The 20,209-nt window shown below is 55.4% G+C and overlaps 1 protein-coding gene across 1 annotated transcript; it reads left to right on the top strand.

Annotated features, from left to right (window-relative positions):
* The first annotated feature begins 1,675 nt into the window (after positions 1 to 1,675).
* PTGER2 (prostaglandin E receptor 2) lies at positions 1,676 to 8,420 on the top strand. Its single transcript, XM_054635702.2, has 2 exons — positions 1,676 to 2,529; positions 6,443 to 8,420. The coding sequence occupies exons 1-2, from the start codon at positions 1,696 to 1,698 to the stop codon at positions 6,710 to 6,712; spliced, it is 1,104 nt and encodes a 367-aa protein (XP_054491677.1). The 5' UTR covers positions 1,676 to 1,695; the 3' UTR covers positions 6,713 to 8,420.
* Positions 8,421 to 20,209: the final 11,789 nt, after the last annotated feature.

Genomic DNA, 20,209 nt, shown 5'->3' with positions numbered 1-20,209 from the left:
GAGGGAAAAGATTTTTTATTCTGGAAGTTACCTGTGAAGCACCAACTGCTGAAATAGAAGCAGCTTGAGTGAGGGCTGGGGTCCTAAAGGATGGAGGGGGCATCTGAGGCCACTGGGATGGAGCGTGTGGATTTCCCAGCCCTGGATGTGTTCCAGGTTGGATGAGTTTGGAGCAGCCTGGGATAGTGGAAGGTGCCCGTGGCAGAGGGTGGGACTGGATGGGCTTTAAGGTCATGGCCAGACAGGCTGCACCCCTTGGGGACTTCTGGTGACATGTAGGAGAGGGGGACGATGGGAACATGGCCTGGTGCCAGCCATGGGGCAGGGAATTCTCCGTGGGCTCCTCTGGAGCAATGGGAATTGCCCTGCACAGCCTGGGCTCAGCTGGGCTCGGGGGCTTTGGGGTTCTGTAGCACCGGGGCCGGCTGTGCCCTGGGGCTCTCAGGCCAGACTGGAGCTGGCCCAGGGCACTCCCGGGAATCTCTGACCACCGAGGGGCTCCTGAGGGCACTGGGATTCCAGGATTAGCACCGGGACAGGCTCCATGCCATTCCAGGAGCCGCACCAGGACGGCTGGAGCCGTGCCGGGATTGGCCCTGAGAGCTGCTCCCGGTCTGGCACAGGCACTGCCCGTGCCCCGGGGCTCTCCAGCCGGCACCGGGCTCCTGGACCGGCACCGGGGCTCCAGGACCAGCACTGGGGCTCCTGGACCGGCACCGGGGCTCCTGGACCGGCACCGGGCCGATTGTAGGAGATGCTCCCGCTCGGGCAGCGGGGCTGGGCTGCCGGAGTCGGGGCTGGGTCTCACCGGGGACTGTCCCAGCGATCCCGGGGCCGCCCCAGCGCTCCCAGCCCGGCACTGGGGCTCTCGGACCGCACCGGCACTGGCCGTGTCCGGGGCTCTCACACCGGTACCGGGACTCTCAGATCGGTACCGGGACCGGCCGTGTCCGGGGCTCTCACACCGGTACCGGGACTCTCAGATCGGTACCGGCACTGGCCGAGTCCGGGACTCTCAGACCCGTACTGGGACTGTCGGACCCGTACCAGAACTGGCTGTATCCGAGGCTCTCAGACCGGTACCGGGACCGGCCGTGTCCGGAGCTCCCAGACCAGTACCGGGACTCTCAGACCCGCACCGTCACTGACCGCGTCCGGGTCTCTCAGACCAGTACCGGGACTGACCGTGAGTGGGACCCCCACACCGGTACCGGGACTGTCGGACCCGTACCGGGACCGGCCGTGTCCGGGGCCCTCACACTGATACCGGGGCTCTCAGACCCGTACCGGGACCGGCCGTGTCCGGGGCTCTCACACCGTTACCGGGTCTCTCAGACCCGTACCGGGACCGGCCGTGTCCGGGGTTCTCAGACCGGTACCGGGACTCTCAGACCCGCACGGGACTGACCGTGTCCGGGGCTCTCACACCGTTACCGGGTCTCTCAGACCCGTACCGGGACCGGCCGTGTCCGGGGCTCTCACACCGGTACCGGGACTCTCGGTCCGGCCAGGGTCGCTCCGTGCGCGTTCCCCGCCTCCGCTCCGTCCATCCCTGTGAGCGCTGGCCCGGGGGGGCCCGGGGCGGTGCCGGGGGCCCGGGGCGGTGCCGGGGGCGGCGGGCGGGGCGGTGCCGTCGGGGCGGGCGGCGCCGGTGCCGGTGCCGGGGGCGGCAGCGCAGTCGGGCGTGCGGCGGCGATGAACGGGACGGGCCGGGCGGACGGGAGCGCCGGGGAAGCGCTGCCGGCCGGGGCTCGCCCGCTGGTCAGCGCCCTCATGTTCTCGGCCGGGCTCCTGGGCAACCTGCTGGCGCTGGGGCTGCTGCTGCGCGGCCGCCGCGGGGCCCGGCAGCGCCCGCCCGCGCTGTTCCACGTCCTGGTGCTGGCGCTGGTGGTCACCGACCTGCTGGGCACCTGCTCCGTCAGCCCCTTGGTGCTGGCTTCCTACCACCAAAACCTCACCCTGACCAGCCTGGCCCGCGGAGGGCACATCTGCCTCTACTTCGGCTTCGCCATGAGCTTCTTCGGCCTCGCCACCATGCTCATCCTCTTCACCATGGCGCTGGAGCGCTGCCTGGCCCTGGGGCGACCCTACTTCTACGAGCGCTTCCTGAGCCCCCGCACGGGGCTGGTGGCCCTGCCGGCCATCTACACCTTCTCGGCCGCCTTGTGCTCGCTGCCGCTGCTGGGCTTCGGGCGCTACGTGCAGTACTGCCCCGGCACCTGGTGCTTCATCCAGATGCACCTGGAGCCGCACCGCAGCCACGGGCTGAACGTCACCTTCTCGCTGCTCTACGCCACGCTGCTCCTCTTCCTCATCGTGGCCGTGCTGCTGTGCAACCTGAGCGTGATGGCGAACCTGGCCCGCATGCACCGCCGCGGGCAGAGGAGCCGCAGGGTGGCCGCCCCCGAGCAGCCCCGCGGCGCTACGGGCTGCGGGCGGCGAATGTTCTCCATGGCCGAGGAGATCGACCACCTCCTGCTGCTCTCCATCATGACCATCACCTTCGTCATCTGCTCCCTGCCCTTCACGGTGAGTGTCGCTGGTTGTCCCCTCGCCCCAGCACTCGCTTTTCTGTCCTGGCCTTTGTAAAACATCCCCCAGCTCTGCTGGCCGGACCTCGAGGGTTGGGGTGAAATGTTGGGAGAGCCCAGCTCAGCCATGAGCTTGGCAATTTGCACATCAATGGGGAGTGGGGGAATCACTTCCTGTGATCCCAGAGCCAGGAGGAGGATGGGGTGTCAGGATCACAGGGGGCAGGAGCATGGAATGGCAGGAGAATGGGGTGGCAGGAGAATGGGGTGACAGGAGGACGGGATGGTGGGAGAATGGGGTGGCAGGAGAATGGAGTGGTGGGAGGATGGAGTGGCAGGAGGATGGTCTGACAGAAGGTGGCAGGAGGATGGAGTGGCAGGAGAATGGGGTGACAGGAGGATGGAGTGGCAGGAGAATGGGGTGGCAGGAGGATGGTCTGACAGGAGAATGGTGTGGTAAGAGAATGATGTGGCAGGAGCAGAGTTGCCCTCCCACCCCACAGAGGCTCCAAGGCCAGGCCGTGTGGCTCAGGCAGGGTCCCCTGGACCACACATCATCACTGAGATTCCCAGGATCCAGGAACTCATGGTGGAGGTGTGAGGAATGGCAAAACAACCAATTACACTTCTAGAGAGGGGATGAAGGAGCTGCCCTGGGCTGGAGGCAGTGGATATCCCTGCTGGGTGGGATGAGTTATCCCAGATTTCTGAGGATGGAGCTGGAGATGTGGGAGGCTGTGCCCACCTTGCTGTCAGACAGAGATTTCTGCTCCTCTGCAGCAGCACTGAGGCGCTGGCACCAAGCTGGGAGATTTCTGGGAACAGAGATCTGGCACAGCAGCCACAGCACGTGTCATCCCAAGGGACATCCCCACATCCCATGCCCCATCCATGCACGAGGCTTCCAGCAGAAATCTGGGATCAAAATAGCCAAGTGAAGAAGTGGAGAGAGCGAGTGCCCTGCCTCTGTCTGGGCTCTGCCCTCCCAAGGGCCACTTTTCAGCCATCCAGGTGCTTTTCCAGCAGGAGCATCCAGACCCTGGGTGTGTGAGCCCCCCAGTGCAGGAGGTTGTTTGGTCCCTGAAGAAGTGACCCCAGCAAGGCTGGGAGCACAGCCAGTGCTAATTTCACACTCTTGGTGTTAAATAGACTCTACCTTCCCTTCATCCTCCCTTGCTTTTCCTAAGGGAAAAGGAAATAACCACAGGATACAGCTGAGCCAGGGTTTTAGAACAAAGAAATAATGTTCAGATGCTCGTGAGCATCCCAGGAGCCTCAACGCCCTGAGAGACCCCAGCTCCTGACCATGAACCCCCAGAGGATGGACAGCCCTTCCCGTGTCCCAAAAAAGCCCTGGGCTGGCTGCTGAGGTCAGCAGGAGCGGAACCCCTCGGTGGGGACACGTGGGCAGGGCCCTGTGAGCGTGCTGGGGGCAGAGGGGCTGGGAAAGCAGCCCTGGCCGGGCTCCCATGGGCCCTGTGGTGGCAGATATGGCCTTATCCAGAGCCAGCTTCCCTTTTCCCACCGCCCCGCTCCCATGCGGGGCCGCGCTTGGCAGCGGCTCAAACCCAGCTGCCTCCTTGGGGTGACACTTTCTCCCCTGTCCCCGGCTGCCCACAGCTCCTCCCAGGAGCAGCTCAGGCGCACAAACCCCTCAGGCCGTGAATTCCTCCCCCAAACCCGCCAGAGCTGGGAAATGCTGCGGCGCGGTGCCATCCCGGGGTGGTACCCGGCGGATGCCAGGCAGGGCAGGGATGCTCCAGGGATGCTGCCCAGCCCCATCCCTGCGTGCGCCCAGCCCGGAGCGAGGGGGTGGCGGGTGACCCGGGTGAGTAAGGAGTGCTGAGTCACCTTCCAGGAAGCCCCGCGGGCTGGGATGAGTCGGCAGCGCAGGAAGGAGCGGCGGGGTCGGCAGCGCTCATGCTGCTCGCCCTCTCCATCCGTGTCCCACGGCTCTGGCTGCCGTGTGGCCTCAAGGTGAGAGACACCAGAGACGCCACTTCCTCCAGCAGCTCGGCTCCAGCTGTGCCTCGGAGCGGGGCAGAGCACGGGGCTGGCTTGCCTTTAAAGTTCATTTAAACCCACATATCGCCGGCCAGGGCTGTGTGTACAAATCATGAACAGGACAGGGCTGCTGTGGAACGTGCCTTGAGGTATTTTATTTTCCAGCATCAGTCTCATTACATGGTTATGACAATGGGAAGATGCCAGCAGCTCACATCCCAGAACTGAATGTTACAACTTATTTTATAAGTTTTTTTGACCAATCACACAAAGCAAAAGCACATTGACAGTAGTTCCATCCAACCACTATAAGCACAGGTACCTTTGGTTAAAACAATGCCTGCTTATTTTGAATACAACACCTGATTGTAAGCCTTAAAACACAACGCACAGAGCTCCATTATTAAGCTTCAAACTTCCTAATATCTGGCTAGATAAACTTTTCTGTAGCTTAGGGAGTTATTCTAGACAAGCTTTAATACACAAACCATTGTTGTATTTGTCCTTGCTTTTCTACTTTTTAAATAATTTTTCTGCTGACCAATCTCATGGCTGCTGCTTAGCTCTAATCACAGTTCTGCTGTCTCTGAAGCCTGCCTTTTGCAGCTTTCCCAAAACCCTCTGATTTTGTAGATTCCCACACCACAGAGTTGGCAAATTTGCTGTGACAGCCCAAATCACCCCAAAAGAGCTGCCTGGGGGGGGGAAGATCTTGGGAGTCCAAACTCGGGATTGTTTCTCCCTGTGATTTCTCCCTGGTTGAGGGAGGTGATTGTGAGACCCCACTGCAGTGCTGTGTCCAGCTCTGGGGTCATTCCAGCACAGGAAAGACCTGGAACTGTTGGAGTGAGTCCAGAGGAGGCACCAAGTTGATTAAAGGGATGGAGCAGCTCTGCTGGGAGAATCAGGATTGCTCACCCTGGAAAAGAGAAGGATTTGAGGTCACCTAATTATGACTTTTCAGCACTTGAAAGGAACTACAGGGGAGATAGAGAGGGACTCTTTACAAAGGCTTGGAGTGACAGGACCAGGGAGAAATGGATTCAAACTGACAGAGAGGAGGTTTAGATGGGATATCAGGAAAAATTTCCTTACTGTGAGGGTGGTGAGGCCCTGATACAGATTGTCCAGAGAAGCTGAGGCTGGAAGGGTTCCAGACCAGGTTGGATGCACCTCCTCCAGGCAGCACTGACACAACCAGAGGACACAGGCTCAAGCTGTGACAAGGGAAATACAGGTTGGATATGAGGGAAAAGTTTTTTACAGAAAGAGTGACAAAGTTCTGGAATGTTCTGCCCAGGGAGGTGGTGGAGTCCCCATCCCTGGGTGTGTTTAACAAAGCCTGGATGTGGCACTGGGTGCCAGGGTTTGGTTGAGGTGTTGGGGCTGCGTTGGACTCGATGACCTTGAAGGTCTCTTCCAACCTGGTCATTCTGTGATTTCTGTGATTCTGTGAATTCTGTCATTCTGTCATTCTGCGGATTCTGTGGTTCTGTGAATTCTGTCATTCTGTGAATTCCATGAATTCTGTCATTCTGTGAATTCTGTGATTCTGTCATTCTGTCATTCTGTGAATTCCGTGAATTCTGTCATTCTGCGATTTCTGTGATTCTGTGAAGTCTGTCATTCTGTGATTCTGTCATTCTGTCTTTCTGTGAATTCTGTGAATTCTATGATTCTGTGATCCCGTGAACTCCGTGATCCTGTGAATTCTGTGATTCTGTCAATTCTGTCAATTCTGTGAATTCTGTCATTCTGTGAATTCTGTGATCCTGTGAATTCTATGATTCTGTGATCCCGTGAACTCTGTGATCCTGTGAATTCTGTGGATGTGCCTTGGCTGAACCCGGCCTAGCAGAACAACAAGATTTGTTTTGTAACCTCCTTTCCCCGCCCTGATTTCACAGATCCGTGCCTACGTGAACAAGTTCAGCGAGGCAGAGGATGACCACAGGTGGGACCTGCTGGCCCTGCGTTTCCTGTCCATCAATTCCATCGTGGATCCCTGGGTCTTTGCCATCCTGCGCCCGCCCGTGCTGCGCCTGATGCGCTCCGTGCTCTGCTGCCAGGTCACCCCCACGGCCCCAGACAGCCACGCCGTGTCCTCTGCTGTGACAAAGCTGCCAGCACAGCCACACCTCTGTGGGCAGCAGATCCAGGAGGATCGAGCCTCCTGATGGGCAGTTCTGGGCCCCTCAGTTTGGGAAGGATGTTGAGATGCTGGAGAGCATCCGGAGGAGGCAATGAGGCTGGAGAGGGGTTGGAACACAAACCCTGTGAGGAAGCACTGAGGGAACTGGGGGTGCTCAGCCTGGAGAAAAGGAGACTCAGAGCTGCCCTCATCACTCTCACAGCTCCTGAAAGGTGCCTGTGCTCAGCTGGGGCTGGGCTCTGTCTCCAGCAGCACTGACACAACCAGAGCACACAGCCTTGAGCTGCACCAAGGGAAATACAGGCTGGATATCAGGAAAAAGATTTTCACAGAAAGGGTGATAAAGTTCTGGAATGTTCTGCCCGGGGAGGTGGTGGAGTCCCCATCCCTGGGTGTGTTTAACAAAGCCTGGATGTGGCACTGGGTGCCAGGGGTGAGTTGAGCTGTTGGGGCTGGATTGGACTCCATGATCCTCAAGGTCTCTCCCAACCCAGTGATTCTGTGAATTCTGTGATTCTGTGAAGCTCTGCCTTAGGGCTCATCCAGTGGCTGCTGCAGCCTGGGCCAGCTGGGGGTGGCTCAGGTGTCACCTGGGAAGTCACTGTGGCCTCTCACGGGGACAAAAGTGCAGCAGGAGAAGGTTGGAAGGGCTGGTGAGCCCCTGGGCTTGGAAGGGCTGGTGAGTCCCTGGGTGCTGCTGGCACCCTTGGGGCTGGAGGAGGGCTCAGCCCTGCTGGGGAGGGCTGGGGATGAAGCTTGGGGGGTTTTTGTTGTGACCCCATGGCTGGGTGGTGTTGGGAAGCAGAGGTTACTGCTGGTGTGCTTCCCAGCAAGGTCTCCGTGGGTTTTTGGGATGCACAGCTCCTGGAGATGGGGCTGGGTGGCTGCAAACACCCATCTGTTTCCCCAGATCCATAAGGATTGGGAAGGAGAGGAAGGAAGCAGTGTATCCTCAAAAAATCCTCCTTTTTTAAGGCTGGTTGCCTAAAGAAATGCACTTTTTCAGGGCCAGGTCTGTGTGCTCATGTCTGTCTGTCTGTCTGTGCCACACCCCTGAGATTTTAGGCGCTGGTGGGTCCCTGAGGGGCACCAAAGTATTAAAAAAGCCAAATTTTGGAACTTCCCTGGTGCTGTGATGGAGCAGAGCCTCTCCTCAGCACCCACTTGGAAATTCCCTCTGCCCCACGATTTTTGCAAGAGCCAACAAAGGGAATAAAGAGCCTGAGCAGGGAATGGTCACAGCCATGAGCTTCACCCACATCCAGGGTGGTGCTGCTGGTGGGGTTTGGGTTTTTCCTTGATTGGGATGAAAATTTATTTAAAATGAAACAAAACAAAACAAAACAAAATCAATAAAAGCAAAAAACCCACTGCAAAACCATCCAGGTTTTGAAGTTGGGGAGCATCCTTCAACACCACTATTTTGTTTTCTGGGATTCCTCTTGCTCTTTGGGACTCCAGGATGGTTCCCACTGGGATGAGGAGCATCCAACTCCACATCCCAAGGCCACCACTGCCATTAGGAATTTCATTGTGGCTCCCATTCGAGCAGCATCCAACACACCCAGGGGCATTTGTGCAATTCCCAGTGTGGGGTCTCATTTGGGAGCTGCAGCTCTGCTCAGGGAGCCCAAAAGTGCCGAGATTTGGGGCTTTTCCGTGGTTTGTGAGTCAAGGTGATGTAAAAAAAAGAAAAAGAGTTATTATTTAAATAATAAATGTCTCTCAAAGGAGTCTGCTGAATCATGTGTGGGTTTGTGCTTGTGATGCTGCTCAGGGTAGATCAGGCTCCTGGAGGAAATGTGTTGGATGTGGGATGAAACCACGGGAATGGGGGGAGAGGCAGCAGGAGAGGCTGGCAGGGGGAAGTGGGCGCCTTCAATTTCCTAAAAAGTGGCAATAAAATGTATTTTACAGATGTAGAATGACAATTTTTTAACGCAGCTACAGAATTTCCCCCCCCATCTCTGAGCTCTTCCCTAAAACCTGCTGATCCCACAGGCAGGGAGAGGCAGGCAAAGCTCCCACCTGTTATCAAAACACCACCCCCAAAAATACCCACCCTAAAAAAAGGCAGAATTGAGGTCACTTCTGTCAGGCAGCCAATGTCCACAGGAAGTCTCCTGGCCTCCCAAATGTCTGTGGGCAGATGTCAGGCAGGGGCTGCTCTTGCTCAAATGAGTTTTTGGCAGCACCCTGTGGCTGGGGGGCTGTGGAATTTTAGGGAATAGGGTTCCCAGATGTGGCTGCCCATGGGGGTGAAGCTGGGGTGCTCCCCACGCCCATGGAATGTCCTTAATCCTGGTGCCAACCTTGGGAACCCAAATTTGGCACCATCTCACCCAGCACTGGCAGGGCACAGTTGTCCCTTCCCAAATGATTCCCTCAGCAGGAGGAAAAGCACGTTCTGAGCTCAGTTTTGGGGCTCCCATCATGGCTCAGGGTGTGCTCAGCTGGAAAAGGAGCCAAAAATCTTAAGGAAGAGCCTTGGGTCCTTGAGCTTTATTTATCTGGATGGTCATGACCTGGTTGCTCACGCTGGAATTTCAGGACCAGTTGCCCAATTCTCCTCTAAGCCAGGGGGAATGGCTGCCTGGAGTGCAAAAGATAGAAGGAAAAATATTTTAAAAAATGGGAAAAAATGTTGGAAATGGCCAGGAGGTTGCACCCTGCAGGAATGTGACAGGGTGGGAGGAGAGCCCAGCAGGAGCCATGGCACAGCCCAAAAGCAGGATTCTCCCAGAATCCAAGGATTCACTCCTGCCAGCCCCCAGCTCCTCTGCTGACCACTAATTAGCAGCTGCTGGTTTTTTTGGGAGGTTTGTGGCTCCTCATCAGGAAATTCAGGGCTGGGAGAGAGCCTCCCAGCATCCATCCCCTGGGATTGGCTTTCTGCTGCAGGAGAGGCACTCTCCCAACCATCAGGGCAGCAAACCTGGCAAGCAGGCTCAGGGAAATGATTTGGATCAAATTCAATGCCAGAATAAAAGGGAAATTGCAAGGAGAGGAACCTCTTAAACCTGAGTCCCTTTGCCAGGACACATCCTGAGCTGCTGGCCAGGGATTACACCCAAGCTCTGGAATCCAAAAACTCCTCCTTTTTCTGCTTCCAAAGGAGAAAAGAGCCTTCAGCAGAGCTCTGGAAGGCCAGGGAGGACTGTGACTCTCTGCATCCTGAGCCATGAGCCTGCACAAAATGCTGCTTTTATTAACGTCACGCAGGAGCCTTCGGAAAAAGCAAATTAATTTGCCTCTCATCAGCTCCCTCAGCGTCTGCTCAGCTCAAATCCACGATGACAAAGTTTCATTTCATTGTCTGTGCTGGCCCTTAATGACTTTTTTATTCCCACACCGGAAACCTGCTGGCACAGGGAAGCTCCAGGCAGGTCTTTAACCCTGCATTTCCATCTGGGAATCTGCTGCTGGAGAGGGAGGGAGAAGCCATTCCTTGGAGACAACAGAGGGCATCAGCTGCCCCTCAGGCTTCCTAAAAATGGTGAGACTTTCCCCAGTGCCTGTGGGGTGCAGGGAGCGGGGATCTTGTCCAAAATCTGCCATAGAATCATGGGATGGTTTGGGTGGGAAGGGACCTTAAATCCCATCCAGTTCCACCCCCTATCCACACCTTCCACTGTCCTGGGTGCCTCCAAGCCCTGTCCAGCCTGGCCTTGGCCACTTCCAGGGATCCAGGGGCAGCCACAGTTGCTCTGGGCACCCTGTGCCAGGGCCTGCCCACCCTCAGAGGGAAGAATTCCTTCCCAATAGTCTTGGTTTGGAAAGCCAGGTGCCTGCTAAGGAAGGCAGGAGCCAACCCTGAAATGGAAAATGTGAACCCCCTCCCTCTGAATTGCTATCAATTTGAAATTAAGGGGCTCTCAGGCAAAAATATGGGAGTAGGAATAACAGTTCTTTATTAGAGAAGAAAATCAAAGGATGAAATAAAAAATGCAGTAAGCTAAGCCAACAGTGCCAGAGTCAGAGCCCAGCCTGACACCCTGTGGGTCAGGGTGCTGGCACAGCCCCATTGGAATTGTGGCTCAGCCCTCCTGCAGTGCCAGGGGTGGCTCTGCTGGAGCAGGGATCCTGGAGAAGGGTGGAGGCTTCCTCTGCAGATCCAGGGGAAGGAGAGGCAGCTGCTGCTCCTCTGGGGAATCCAGTGCAGAAGCCGTGCTGGTGTTCCAGAATCTCCAGATTATATCCAGGCAGGAATGCTTGGCTCCTCCCTCTGGGCTCACATCTCCCAATGGGATGCTGCAGTTCTTATCAGCCATGCAGGGACATTCCATGGCTGTTATCAGCAGGTGTGTCCCCAGTGGAAGAGATAAGGAAAAACTGCCCAATGGACAGAAGACAACTGCCACACAGATGGCAAATAGAAAACAATTTGCTTGGCAATCCAGGACACCAATGTCCCATCTCCTCTGGCAGTGGAAAGCTCCTTTATTCTGGCACTTCAGCCCCTTGGAAACAATCCCTCTCCATTCCCAGGTGATGCTGATGCCACACAATGGTTTTGGGAAAAAGGCATTTTGGGAGAGTAGAGAAGAAAGGAAAAGCACTTCCCTCCTGCCCCCTCCTTTCCTGGCTTGTTTGGAACATCTCCCCCACATTCCTGTGCTGTCAGCAGGGAGGAAATGCTCATTTTGGGGCTGTTTTGGTTGTGCTTTATGGGGGCCACAAAAGCCCCTCAATCCCATTCAGGAGGATCAGGGAATGTGGGGAACATTTGGGAACACCCTACAAAGGTGGGGATGGGATGGGATCCATGGGATGGGATCCATGGGACGGGATGGGATGGGATGGGATGGGATGGGATGGGATGGGATGGGATGGGATGGGATTGGGGTGGGATTGGGATGGGATGGGATCCATGGGATGGGATCCATGGGATGGGATGGGATTGGGATTGGGATGAGATGGGATGGGATCCATGGGACGGGATCCATAAAATGGGATAGGATCAATGGGATGGGATCCATGGAATGGGATGGGATGGGATAGGATGGATGGGATGGGATGGAGATGAAATGGAGATGGGATGGGATGGGATGGGATCCATGGGATGGGATCCATGGGATGGATGCAGTGATGTGTCCAAGCCCAGCATTCCTGCATAGCACTTCTGGAATTTCTGCTCCAGACCTTTGGGATGCTGGAGGCAAAGCAGAGCTGCCTTTCCAGGCACAGGAACCCTCCCTGGGCTCCAGAGGGTGTGATCCATGTCAAATTGGATTAAATTAATTAGCCAAGGAAGTGACTTATGGGGACATGGCATGGCTGGGCTTCCCATCTGGCTCTGCAGTGCTTCCAGGGCTTCCCATGCCACAGGAAAATGTCACATTTGGCTTTGCCACGCTGCCTTCTGCTTTTACAGCTGGTTTTGCACCTCTGCATCCCCACATATTCATGTGAAACCTTTCCTCTGAGTCCTTCAGGTCACCCCACATCAGAATGATCCTGTTCTGAAAGAGGAATCAGCCTTTTCCAGGGATTTTTTGCGGCATCCCAAACTTCATAGGCTTAAAATCAGAGCCTGGTGCCCAACACTGAGACCCAAAATGAGGAATTTGTGGCTTTTCCCTGTCATTGTGAGGGGTTATGAGACCTTGGAAGCAGCAGGGCTGGGCAGAATTACCTAAAGTAAAACCAAATACACCTGAGAGATCCAGAACAAACTTTTGTGGGGGCATAAATTCCTTGTGCCACATCAGCTTCACTTGGGAATCCTGCAGTGGAATCCACGGGCTGGGATGCCTGCATCAGCCCCACCACCCTCCCAGCCAGGAATTCCCAATCTCCCACCCATCCCTGCCCTCTGGCACTGGGAGCCATTCCCTGGCTCCTGTCCCTCCATCCCTTGGCCCCAGTCCCTCTCCAGCTCTCCTGGAGCCCCTTCAAGCCCTGCAAGGGCTCTAAAGGCTCCCTGGAGCCTTCTCCATGTGAACACTCCCAGCTCTCCCAGCAGAGCCTTGCATTTTAAAGCTTTTTTACAATATATGAGTAATAACAACAATTTTCATTCTGGCTTTTGGGTTCAGCATTGCAAGGGGGTGAAGGTCTCACGTGACTTTTCCCCAGATTACCATAAACTGTCCAGTTCTCAAGCCTACCAGATTTATTTTAGCTGTGGGTGTGACCTCCTCACTCAGAAGGGCTGTGCCCAGACATTTTCTCATGTAATTCTGTTTTTCTCTTCCTCTGCCACGAAAACAACAACGTGAACATCCTGGTTCAGTGCAAGGTGTCCCTGCCCATGGCAGGACTTGGAACAAGATGGGCTTTAAGGTCTCTTCCAACCTAAATATTCCACAATTCCATGGAGCTGCAGCCCTCCTGCTGCTCATTTTTCCTCACAGATGGAGCTGGGTGTGCTGGGAGGGTGAGCTGGAGCATCTTGGGATGGGGCTGGATCCTGTACCCCTGAATCCCTGTACCCCTGTATCCCTGAATTTCTGTATCCCTGTGCCCCTGTATCCCTGAAACCCTGTATCCTTGAATTCCTGAATTCTAGAATCCCTGAATTCCTGAATTTCTGTACCCCTGAATCCCTGAATTCTTGGATCCCTGAATCCCTGGATCCCTCTATCTATGAATACCTGTATCCCTGTACCCCTGAATCCCTGTATCTCTATGTCCCTGAATCCCTGTACCCCTGTGTCCCTGTATCCCTGAGTTCCTGAATTTCTGTGTCCCTGTATCCCTGAATTCCTAAATCCCTGAATCCCTGTATCCCTGTATCCCTGAATTTCTGAATCCCTGCATCCCCAAATCCCTGTATCCCTAAATCTCTAAATCCCTGCATCCCTGTACCTCTGTATCCCTGAACCCCTGTATCCCTGTATCCTTGAATTCCTGAATTCTAGAATCCCTGAATTCCTGAATTTCTGTACCCCTGAATCCCTGTATCCCTGTACCCCTGAATCCCTGTATCTCTATATCCCTGAATTCCTGTACCCCTATGTCCCTGTATCCCTGAGTTCCTGAATTTCTGAATCCCTGTATCCCTGAAACCCTGTATCCCTGAATCTCTAAATCCCTGTATCCCTGTACCCCTAAATTCCTGAATCCCTGTATCCCTGAATTTCTGAATCCCTGTACCCCCAAATCCCTGTATCCCTAAATCTCTAAATCCCTGCATCCCTGTACCTCTGTATCCCTGAATCCCTGCATCTCTGTACCCCTGTATCCCTGAATCCCTGAATTCCTGAATCCCTATATCCCTGTACTCTTGCATCCCTGCTATTCCCTGCTCCACCCTTTATCCCAAACACACACCCAGGCAAAGGCCTGGATGGATCAGAGCCCCCCAGAGTCCCCCCCCTTCCCCAGCCTGGGGACATCCAACCAGAAACCCAACCAGAGGGACAGGGAAAAGCCCAGCCAGAGCTCCCACATGATCCACAAGCTACTGAAAACAGAAAGAAGGGAAAGTTTTCCAAGCCTGACTGGAACGTGGAGCTAAAACTCCAGCCCTCCCTCGGGGAGGGAGCGGCTCTCCAGGCACCGCTGGCCTGTGCACCCGCCCCCGGAGAAAGTCCTGTCCCTTAGGAGCATCCCGATGAGGTGTCAGGGAATTTATGTCCTCGTTCCCCTTGCAGCCGGCAGGGAGGGCGGGATCACACTTCCCCCGTGCCCTCGGGCTTTTCCCGAGCTCTGGAAGGGGCACCTCGTGTCCCTGTTTGGCAGCCTGAGGCGGGGAATGTGCTGGGGACACTCCTGGGTATCGCCAGGCTTTCCCATGCCAGGCTGCTTTTATTTTAACTGGCTTTCCCTGCAATGTGCAAACGTCCAAGTCCATCAAATCCGCAGGGAAATGCTGCCCATCTGCTGCTCCCAAAGTGACCTAAATCTCCCAAAGCAAGAGACTAAACAGTGTCAAACTCACATGGAGCATCTGGATTTTATAGGGGCCATAAAAGCTTCGAGGCATCGTGGAGCAGGGTGGATCTCTCACCATCCTGCCCTGTGGGATGGACCTGTGAACTCTCCCAAAAAAACCCCACACTTATTAGGAAAAATCAGAACCCCATCAGCAGCCTTGTGAGGTGAGCTCATGTGAGGAGGAGAGCAAAGGTCCTGGGGTTACCAAGCAAGTCAGGCCATAAATCCTTGTAGGATTTTATGTGCCAGTGCTGGGGCTGTGGTTTCATTGTGGTTCCCACTGGGCTGCCCCAGATGCAGAAGGTGCCATTTTGTGGCTGAATTAAAAACTCTGTGAAAAACCACCTGGAGATCTTGCTTTTCTCAGCAGCTGGGTTGTGAGTGAGCTCCTGCCATAGGCAAAATTCCAGCCCTCAGGTCTGGCACGTCCCATCCCTGGAAGTGTTCCAGGACAGGCTGGACAGGGCTTGGAGCACCCTGGGATAGTGGAAAGGGTCTCTGCCCATGGCAGGGGGTGGAATGGGATGAGCTTTAAGATTCCTTCCACCCCAAACCATTCTGGGATTCTATGGTTGCTCTGCCTCAGTTTCCCCTCTGTGGTGCTGGAAATGGGGTTGGGAGAAGCCCCCAGAGCTCCTTGAGCACATCACCCTCCCCAAACCCATTCCAGCACCACCCTCCTCCCTCTGCACCTGGAAGGTGCTGGACAAGCAGCACAGCAGTGGTTGGCAGAACTGGGATGGATAAATCCACCATGGGTGCCTTTTATTGGGAGCCCCCTATCCCAAACACCACAGCAGGGACAAGGATTTACCAATCTGCTCTTGTGGGGGCAGGAGGAAATGGTCAGGGCCAGCCCAGATGTGAAACATCAAAGCAGACAGAGTTTTGAACAGAGTTAAAAAGAAAAGTCTCTGTTTACAAGAAGCTGTTCCAGAGTGGTTTGGAGCCTGTTTACCCCTGGACATTCGTGCTACCAGAGAGCTCTGGCCCTGCACAGCAATGGGGTTTGTCATGGGAGGGGATGTGTACATGACACAACATTTATTTGTCATGAGCAGCTGCTGCTTCCTCTGCTCCAGACCTTTTCCATGCAACTGGGGCTGGGAATTGAGCTAATTGAGCTGGGAGGTCTCTCTGAGGGCCCTGCAGAGGCTGGATTGAGCCACAGATCCGTCAGGATGAGCCTTCCCAGCAGATCAGAGCCTGGGGAAGGCAGGAGCAGCCCCTGCCCTGCTGAGGGGCTCTGCCAAAGCTCCCTGGGCTGCTGGAGGAAGCTGCTCATCACCTTGGAATGATCACATCAGGCACTGGTTTTGGAAAGCTGTGGAGTGTTCCTGCTTCCTCCAGGGTCATCCTCATCCTCATCCCGGGCATCTGGGGGCCCCTGGGGCTGTTCCTGGAATCCCTCCTGGCCCTGAGGAGGATGAGGAGCCTCTGCAAACCTCCCTATTTGCAGCTCTTCAAATAGGGATGGGGACAGAGGAAAGGGGGCAGGAGAAAAGGGAAGGGGATAAGGGACAGGGAACAAGGGAAAGGGGAAGGGGATGGGGGAAAGGGAAGAGAAATGGGAAAGGAAAAGGGGACAGGAATGAGGGAAAGGGAAAGAGAAATTGGGAAAGGAAAAAGGGACGGGAATGAGGGAAAGGGAAAGAGAAATGGGGAAGGAAAAGGGGACAGGGACAAGGGAAAGGCAAAGAGAAATGGGGAAGGAAAAGGGGACGGGAATGAGGGAAAGGGAAAGAGAAATTGGGAAGGAAAAGGGGACAGGGACAAGGGGGCAGGAGGAAAGGGAAGGGGAATAAGGGACAGGGAACAAGGGAAAGGAGAAGGGGATGGGGGAATGGGAAGAGAAATGGCGAAGGAAAAGGAGACAGGGACAAGGGAAAGAGAAATGGGGAAGGAAAAGTGGACGGACAAGAGAAGGGGAAGAGAAATGGGGAAGGAAAAGGGGACAGGGACAAGGGAAAGGCAAAGAGAAAGGGGGGGAAGGAAAAGGGGAAGAGAAATGGGTAAGGGGAAAGGGGGCAAGAGAAGGTGGAAAGGGAACAAGGGACAGGGAACAAAGAAAAGGGGAAGGAGATCAGGGGGATGGAAGATAAAAGGGAATGGGGGCAAGAGAAAAGAGAAAGGAAGAGGGGGCAAGGGACAGGGGACAAGGAAAAGGGGAAGGGAATGGGAGAGGGGAAGACCAAAGGGGAAAGGGCAAAGGGAAAAGGGGAAAGAGGACAAGGGAAAAGCTTCCAGGCTCTGTCCTGGTGTGTCTGGCTGCTGGAACTGCTGTGCCTGGCTGGTTTCTCAGTGTGTGGCATTTTGCCATCACCCCTCCATTCATTACCTTTTGCATTCCCCAATTTTAGCAGCCAATCAGCCCTGGAAACCTCAGCATTCCCTGCAGGATGCTCTGGAACTGGAGCCTTGGTGCTGCTGAGGGCTTTGGGAGCATCCCAGGACAGCAGAACTCAGAAATCTGATGGGCTTGAGAGGGTTCAGGGATCAAACCAAACACCAGCACATCCAGGGCAGGACATCCTCTGCTTCAAGCAGCTCTTTCCCCCTCAGAGAGGTCCTTCCCCAAGTGTTTGCTCAGCACTTCCCTCCTTTTTTTGGAGTTTCTGCTCAATCCAGGCCAGTTCGGCCTCCCTGGGCACAGCATTTTCCTGCCATGGTGCCATTTCCAGCTGCAGCTGCAGCAAACTGGGCTCAGCTTCAAGCAGCCAGCACTGCCAAACACTTCTGAGAGCTCCACAAGAGCTATTCCCCAAATTATTCATGGCTGGGATGAATGTTGTTGGAATCAGTCAGGATTTCCAAGGTTTATAATCAATAATCTCCTTTGAGAAGGGGCTGCAGGGCCCAGGGGTGGCACATCCCTTCTGTTTGGGAGCAAGTATTGAGCACTGGAGGAGTTTTTGAGGGGGCTCAGCTCTGCCTGGGCATTGCAGAGGTGCTCCCAGGGAAATCTGCTGCCAGTGCCCCCACACCTCCAGCCTGCCCACCCAAAGCCCTTGGAGCAAATTCCCCACCCCTGCCAGGACAGGGGTTGAGGTCCAGTCACCAAACAACATCACATTGCTGCTTTTCTCTATTTTTCCTCTCTCCCTCTGGGGAGACAAAATGTGTTTTCTGACATTTTTCTGAAGTCATTGTGTGTTTTTAGAAGGAAGTGCTAAGCCAGGGAGGATTTCTTTTTGAGGGTATGTTTTCTCTCAGACTTTCCTTCACACAGCAGTGCCCAGAGCATTTTTAAAATCCTACTTAATTGCCCTTTCACCCCTGCTTGGATTCTTTGATTCCTTTCTGAGACTGGAAGGCTGCTGGCAGTCCACAGGGCCATAACTAACATTGGACACTTTTGGGGTCCCCATCCTTGCAAGGAAGCCCTTAGGGAGTCACTGTGGGATCCTTGTCCTGGCATCAGGACCCTAAACCTTAACAGGAGGGTCCCTGTTCTCCTGTGGGTGATCCCTGTCCTTGTAGGGATTCATTGTGGAGTTCTCATCCTCACAGAGGGTTCAAACCCCTTTGGGAGTGTCCTTGTCCTGCTCTGAGGTCACTGTCCCTCTGTAGGGGATGGCAGAGCTGAGGGGAGCTGGGTGTCTCCCACAGGGAGCCACATTCCAGGGACAACAGCCAGGGTGGAAGGGGACAAGGCTGAAAATCCAGTTTGTGGGACAGACCAACAGCTGCTGTGGTCTGGAAAATCCCACAGAGCCTCACTGGGGGTATCAGAGCAGGACAGGGCAGGCAGAGGCCAGGCTGAGAGGGCAATGGCCAGCAGAGCAAGGAGGGATGAGCAAGAGCTGAGCTCTGCAGAGAATAAAGTGACCAATGTCAGCACTGCCAGCTGGGAATGAGGGCTGGGAGGGACAAAAAGTCACCTTTGTCCATCTGGGCAAGAAAATGGTCTGAGAAAAGCTAAAAGCTTTCTCCTGTCACAGAATCATGGAATAGTTTGGGTTGGAAGGGATCTTAAATCCCATCCCATTCCAACCCCTGCTATGGCAGGGACACCTTCCACTGTCCCAGGTGCTCCAAGCCCTGTCCAGCCTGGCCTTGGACACTTCCAGGGGCAGCCACAGCTTCTATGGGCACCCTGTGCCAGGGCATAACCACCCTCACATCAGGAATTCCCAATTCCCAATCTCCCACCTATCCCTGCCCTCTGGCACTGGGAGCCATTCCCTGGCTCCTGTCCCTTCATCCCTTGTCCCCAGTCCCTCTCCAGCTCTCCTGGAGCCCCTTCAGGCCCTGCCAGGGGCTCTGAGCTCTCCCTGGAGCCTTCTCCTCTCCAGGTGAGCACCCCCAGCTCTCCCAGCCTGGCTCCATATCCTGGATCTCAAGGATGTTCCCAGCAGGATGTTCCCAGCACCGCTGGATGTTCCTGCACAGGAGGGTGGGAGCACAGGGGAGTTTGGACTGTGATGGATCAGGGAAGATGCAGGGAGTGGGAGAGAGCAGAGCAGAGTTACAGAGTCCTTGCATCTGGTGACTCAACTCCCAGCCATCCCCAGGATCTCAGAGGGATGTTGCTCAAGAGACAATAAAAAATCATGGAAAGCTGAGGATGTCCAAAGGAAATGGCCAACAGGAGGCTTGTGATTAAATGGCTTTAGCTCACATCCTAAAGGCAGAGCTCTGCTTGGGGAGCTGCCTGGGGACAGGAATGTGTAGGGTTGGCCGTGCTGGCTCACACTGAAAGTGTCTTTGTAGCTCATCTCCAGCAGCAGACATGAGCTGGGATTTAGGGAACAAGTCCAGGGACAAGGGAAGCCAGAACAACCTCAGCTGGTGATTCCCAAAAGCCAACCCAGCCCCTTCCTGAAGGGACCCCCACCCCCAAGGCACCTGGGGGCTACCCAGGGATTCAGCCATGGGTGGGGAACACACCTTGTGGGGACAAGGGGTCTGGGGGTGCCCTCTCAGGGGGAAAAGCTGGGAATTGCAGCCAGCTGGCCCCTCTGACAAGGCAGGACATGGGGAATAGTTGAAGCTCTGCCATCAGGAGCCAGGCTGGGCTGTGTTGGGAAGCCTTTCCCTGGGAATCAGACTGCACAGTAAAGTCAAGTCAGATAAAATAAAACATGTGAGACCTGTCCCAGCTGGAGCAGACTCCTTAAAGCCAAGCTGCTGGCTGTGAGCAAGGAAGAGAGAAATCCCTGCTGGGGAAAATTCCAGCTTTGTCTCTTACTCAGCCCAGGCAGCATTTTGGTGACCTGTGTGTCATCCCTGGAATGTCCCTGCCCTCCTGCATCCTCCATGGCCAGGCTGCCCAGCAGGGAGCGACGCTGGCACCTGGCAGTGCCCCAGCACCCAGAGCCCTCCCTGCTGTGGGGTGGCATCCCTGGGTCACTGAGGTCCCCAAAAGCCACAGGGGATGATTCAGGAGGGATTTCCTCTGGCCAGGGCAGCGCTGCCCTGGGCTGACACAGCCTGAGTCACATTCCCACCCTCCCATTTCACTCTCCATGGCTTTCTCCTGAGCTGCTTCACTCCCAGGCACAGAGATCCCTGTCTGCCACTCCCAGCAGTGGGGACAGTCCCTGCTGGGCGTCCCAGTCCTGGTGGAGTGAGGGACACATCTGTCCCCAGTGCAGGAAGCTGCACACAGCAATTCCAGACGGGGAGAAAGGGCTGGGTG

Source organism: Agelaius phoeniceus, chromosome 6 (assembly GCF_051311805.1).
Source record: "Agelaius phoeniceus isolate bAgePho1 chromosome 6, bAgePho1.hap1, whole genome shotgun sequence".
NCBI classification, from domain to species: Eukaryota; Metazoa; Chordata; class Aves; order Passeriformes; family Icteridae; genus Agelaius; species Agelaius phoeniceus.
This window is presented reverse-complemented; position numbering and strand designations above follow the sequence as displayed.